At 38.9% G+C, this 4,905-nt stretch overlaps 1 protein-coding gene across 1 annotated transcript; it reads right to left on the bottom strand.

The window, feature by feature from the left end:
* Positions 1 to 903: 903 nt before the first annotated feature.
* IFNG (interferon gamma) lies at positions 904 to 4,110 on the bottom strand. The gene is made up of 4 exons (XM_037389325.1): positions 3,808 to 4,110; positions 2,310 to 2,378; positions 1,769 to 1,948; positions 904 to 1,065 (listed from the first exon to the last, which is right to left on the bottom strand). The coding sequence occupies exons 1-4, from the start codon at positions 3,928 to 3,930 to the stop codon at positions 943 to 945; spliced, it is 495 nt and encodes a 164-aa protein (XP_037245222.1). The 5' UTR covers positions 3,931 to 4,110; the 3' UTR covers positions 904 to 942.
* Positions 4,111 to 4,905: the final 795 nt, after the last annotated feature.

The raw sequence follows: 4,905 nt of genomic DNA, 5'->3' as shown, positions 1-4,905 counted from the left end.
TAAAATATGTTTTTGTATATCTGGGTAGGGCCATCTTTTGTGACAATATAGAGCAAGATTAGCATTCTAGTTTTTGCAGAGATTCTGGTGAATAAATATGCAGGCACACTTTCTCTTTTTCTTTTTTTTTTATTTAATAGCCAAATTTCAAATAGTTTCCATTGAGAAATCCAAAGTATTAAATAATATTCTAGTACAAAAATAAAGTCATTAAGATAAAAACTTCTGTACTACTACCTCCAAATAAATAAAATTACATTCAGACACATTGAAATGATTCAGTATATAAAAAATATAGAATGTCTCAGAATCAATGAGTTGAAGTTAACTCAGTGCAATAGAGTTAGTCACGTTTCCTGGAGCTGCTAGTAGCTTAGCCTCCTGGTAACTTCAGTGCATAGCAACAATTGTCAGCAATTAATCATCACTCCCCTAGTTCATAAAAGTGCTTCAGCATTTGCTTACCTTTAAGCACGTCTAGTTGCTTGATTTGGATTTAGATATGCTTAGAAGTAAGCAGATATGAATGTATTCCTTAGTACAGAAACTTCCCCATCTTGGTGCTTGCATATCCATGCCAAACAGATGAATGATGAGACTAGTCTTCTAATATCCCTCTCTCAAGACTGCACCAGATGGAAAGCTGGGTACCGTATCGTGTAATTTCAGGATTTCCATATGGGAACTGGGTAAACATTGCCTCATTCTGTATTTTCAGGTCAGCAAACATATAACAGATAGACAGGATTTTAAGACAAAGTCATTTCTTACATAGCAGTAGGAGGTATAAATACTTTGACTGGTGTTACTTTATAAATAATTATTTAAAATATTTAAATATTAATAAATAAATGTATAAAAACTAAATAAAAAGATTGAAATAAAAAAATGTGCATCATAAAATTTGCACAATAACTCAGTACAGAAGGTCACGCGATGTCATTAACATTTGCACTTCTTCTGAAACTGGCTCCTTTTCCTTTTGAGAGGAGCTGAAGGCTCCAGCTTTTGTAAGACACTGAAGAGCTCATTTGCAGCTTTGCGTTGAATTTTCAAGTCACTCATCTGTTATAAGAAACAAAAGGAATGAAGGTCATGCCAAGAGCTATAACTGTTTACTGATCACATCCTACAAGCCACAGTGCTACCACGGTAAACCAGATGGACAGCTGCAGTTTCCAATTACTCTACTACTTAATTCCTACAACAAAGAGCCACTTTGTCACAGATTTTTGTTTTCCACTTTCTGTGCTACTTTGCAACATGTCACAAATGAGCTGTATTTTGTGAAACAGAGCTACTCTGTAGTTATTGCAATGGTATATGAGATACCTGCAAGCAGCTAATACTGCTGAGGTATTGGCCGTGCACCTCTGCAGAGGTCGGTGGTTCGTGTCATTGGCACTCGCTTGATAAACCTCCAAAACCCGTGGAGGCGTGCTGTAGCCGGGCACAACTTTCCCACCCAATTTCTAAACCACAAACAGGCATGTCAGTGGCAGCTCTGGTGGGCAGACAATGCGGCAGTGCTGCTAGCACCTCTGTGCCAGACTCCAGCAGGACTCGGGGAGGGCAGCCCCCACACTGACACCCCACACCACAGACCTGCAGCAGACCCTGAAGCCGGAAACATTAGGTTTTCCAGTGTGAACTAAGCTAGGTGGGGGTTACCAGACAGGTTGCTGAAGCATTATCGGCTTGAGTCATATTTAAATTTCAACTGGAAAATACAGTGTCATGAGCCTTGGAGGCAGAGGAAGAGGCTTACCTGAAGCTTTGTCAGGTCCATGAGGTCTTTCATCTTCTTTAAGCCATCAGGAAGGCTATTTTTCAGAGTATAGAGCTCCTCAGATATGTGCCTGATGTGCGCCTTTGACTTGTCAGTCTTCTCAAGCATTTCCAAGTACATGGAAACAATCTGGCTCAGGATGATCCTTTTTTCATTTCTCTGTTGAAAAATAGTCAGAAAGAAAGGTCTGTGAGTGGCCATCAGTAGGAAAATGAATGAAGCTAAAAAGCAGCATGCAGGGGGTTTCACTGCCACTTGAAACAGGATGATAAAGGAGATACTGCAACTCATCTATGGGGCTTGGCTGTACCTCAGGATCAGTTCATGGTGCAGTATAAAGCACCCTGATCCTGTGGGAAGCCTTTTTATGAGGATTGTTTTCACATTACCAAGCCACCAAAGTGGCCTCTGCTTGTGTTCATTTTACTCCAGCTGGTTACGCTTGCCCTAGGAGCTGCTTTGTACCAAAAGTGCCCTGCAAAGCACCTGAGATGCTTTGTCATGTCTGGTTCTGACTCACCTCTGTCCAGTTTGTCAGTTTGTCCACAAAAATAGGTCCACCATCAGCTACATCTGAATTACTCGAGTTCTGTAATGAAGAACAAACATACATGTTTTACAAACAATACTTATTGCAAGGCAAATTTATGTTCTCTGGTAAGTTGAAGTCCACCAGTATGTAGTCCGTTGCCTCAGATTTACCCAGTCTTAGTAAAATCTCATATGGAACAAGAACAAAATAACTTTACTAAAAACCTACAATTCATAGAACTGGAGAATAGCCCAGTAGCCCACAGTCAGGCATGGGAATACACAAGGTTAGTGGGCTATGAGAGGCTTGCAGGGATGGAGTTTAACCATCAGATGTTAGACACACACTGTGGCAGATTCTAGGAAACAAAGAGCAATACAATTCTCCTACCAAGGAAAGGTAAACTGAATCATTTCCTCTTCTGTCTGTGTCTTTTTTTTTTTTCTTTCTGTATACAACAGTCACTGTTTCCTTTTTCGTCTGCTCAGTAATTTAAATACAGTAAGTGCAAAGGGAAAACTTGCAGGGCAACAGAAACCTCCTAGGCTGATTGGCTCCCCATGCTGAGCGCATTGCCAAATCTTGTTTTGCTGCTTTTCTGAAAGGTGGGGAGCACCTGCTGTGGACCAGAGTTTTTAATGTCAGTGCAAGAAGTTCACTACAGCTCAGGATCTCTCTGACAGGGTTATATATATTCTAGTGAGAATCTCTCTGATCTATGCTAATGGCAAATTTAGGGATATGATGCCACTTTTACAGCCAGTTTCCTATCAGTCTGCAAACACTGGAGCATCACACTAGGCTTCTTCGTGTGATACTTCAGGGTGATTCTTTGACTACTAAATTTCAACTTTCATATGTAAAAAATTCTGACAAAATCAGAGCTGAAAATAGAAGCAAACTCTTGCAGTTGCTTTCATGCATTTGAGGGGAAAAAAACCCCAAAAATGTATTGAGCATAAAAGCTGTAATTAGAAGGGACTCTAGGCACCTTTGGGAAGCACACTACTACTACTACTACTAAATATGAGATACATTTGTTACAGCAAAAGTTCTTCTCCATTTTGTTTATATTGCTAACAAATACTAAATCCCCCATTAACATTACTAACCTAAAACTAAAAAAGTGTCACTAAATTGCATCTAAATAAACTTAATCAAGATTCATTCCTTCATCATAAATTGCATTCAGATTTCTTGTTTTAAAACATTCCATGTAATCAAAGGCTGAATGGAGCTAGGAGAAGCTCTTGTGAAAGGAATAGTGCCCCTGAAATAAATGCATACTATATTAACTATGACTATTGAAAAACTGAGTCACATTAGTGAAGGAAGATAGCAAAACCAAAGAAATTGTCCATATTCTTGTTTAAAAGAAGGTATAACCAGAAAATTTGTTCCATTGAATATGTCAAGCACTGTTCAAGTCTGGACTGTACTAAAGCACAAGCAGAAGAAGAGAAAAGCAGTAGAAGACCATACTTACAAAGTCAGCTTTCAGTTGGTCTATATCATTTTCAAGTTGAGCAAGAATGGAACTATTTCCAAAACGTCCAAAACAAATCATGATGACAGACAGAACAAACAAGCTGTAGGTCTGGCAAGTCATTTTCTTGGCAATAGTTCAGTTAAAATGCTCAGATAGGTTCTGAGAGATGTCGGTTCTAAGAGCAGTGAGCTTCAACTTCTAATAGTTAAATCTTCTATTAGAAGAAAGTAGACGAATGAACTTCATCTGCTTGTCAGTAGTATTTATACCTGGTCTTGAAAATTTTCATTTCGTCATCACAGGCTGTGTATATTTAGACAAGATAGTGTGAGATAAGAACCCTTCATTTTTGGCTAATCAAGGGAATCCCTCGAAAGCATCTTTCTTAAATCATGGTGCTGGAAAAATTTTCAGTGGTTCATTAATGGGTAACATTTACGTGGCAGATTCTGAAATTTCTTTTACACGTGGTTGTGGAAAAGGGGGAAATTATGATACTGATTGAGGAGTATGCATTGTGGCTTAAACATATTCTTACACGCTATTTGAAAAAAAATCATATCATGTGGTTAAAGGGTCAGTGTAACAGTCAACTCATTTCTAGTATTCTTTTAAAGTAACCACTGAGATTGCCATGACATTCTTCAGTTACTTAGAGATCTAAATGTTATCCCTACCGGTGTCCTTTTGTGAAACACTATTTGCATTCTTTCTATGGTCTAAAGTGGATTTCTGCCTCTTTCTCATTCTTCATCTCTGGATTCAAATCAGACTTGGGGAAAATGAGGTTCAGCATGGATGCAATGATGCATCATATTAAATTCCTCTATGGCTGTCTACCATCTGCCAGAGCAGGGCATTTAGTACTCAAAACACTCATTTCTCCTTGGCAATAATTAAAGTTTCCCACCTGCCCGTTCATTGGCACTTAGGTGGGTAGAATATGAAAACAGAAAAACATGGATGAAAAAAAGTCCAGCTGAGGAAGACAGACAGGAAAGTCTCCAAGTGCATACAGCCCCATGAAACAACTGTCTTGAGGGTAGCTGGGGAAAGGTTTTTGTATAGGAACTGAACTCCACTTTGATAGGTCTC

This window comes from Falco rusticolus, chromosome 5 (assembly GCF_015220075.1).
Source record: "Falco rusticolus isolate bFalRus1 chromosome 5, bFalRus1.pri, whole genome shotgun sequence".
Lineage (NCBI taxonomy): Eukaryota > Metazoa > Chordata > Aves > Falconiformes > Falconidae > Falco > Falco rusticolus.
This window is presented reverse-complemented; position numbering and strand designations above follow the sequence as displayed.

What these genes read in the sequence shown, in the direction of transcription:
- IFNG (XM_037389325.1), bottom strand. Translation starts at nt 3,930, where the DNA reads ATGACTTGCCAGACCTACAGCTTGTTTGTTCTGTCTGTCATCATGATT. An exon ending in ACCAACTGAAAGCTGACTTT is followed by an intron (nt 2,379 to 3,807) that starts GTAAGTATGGTC and finishes TCTTCATTACAG; the next exon opens with AACTCGAGTAATTCAGATGT. An exon ending in TGGACCTGACAAAGCTTCAG is followed by an intron (nt 1,066 to 1,768) that starts GTAAGCCTCTTC and finishes TTCTTATAACAG; the next exon opens with ATGAGTGACTTGAAAATTCA.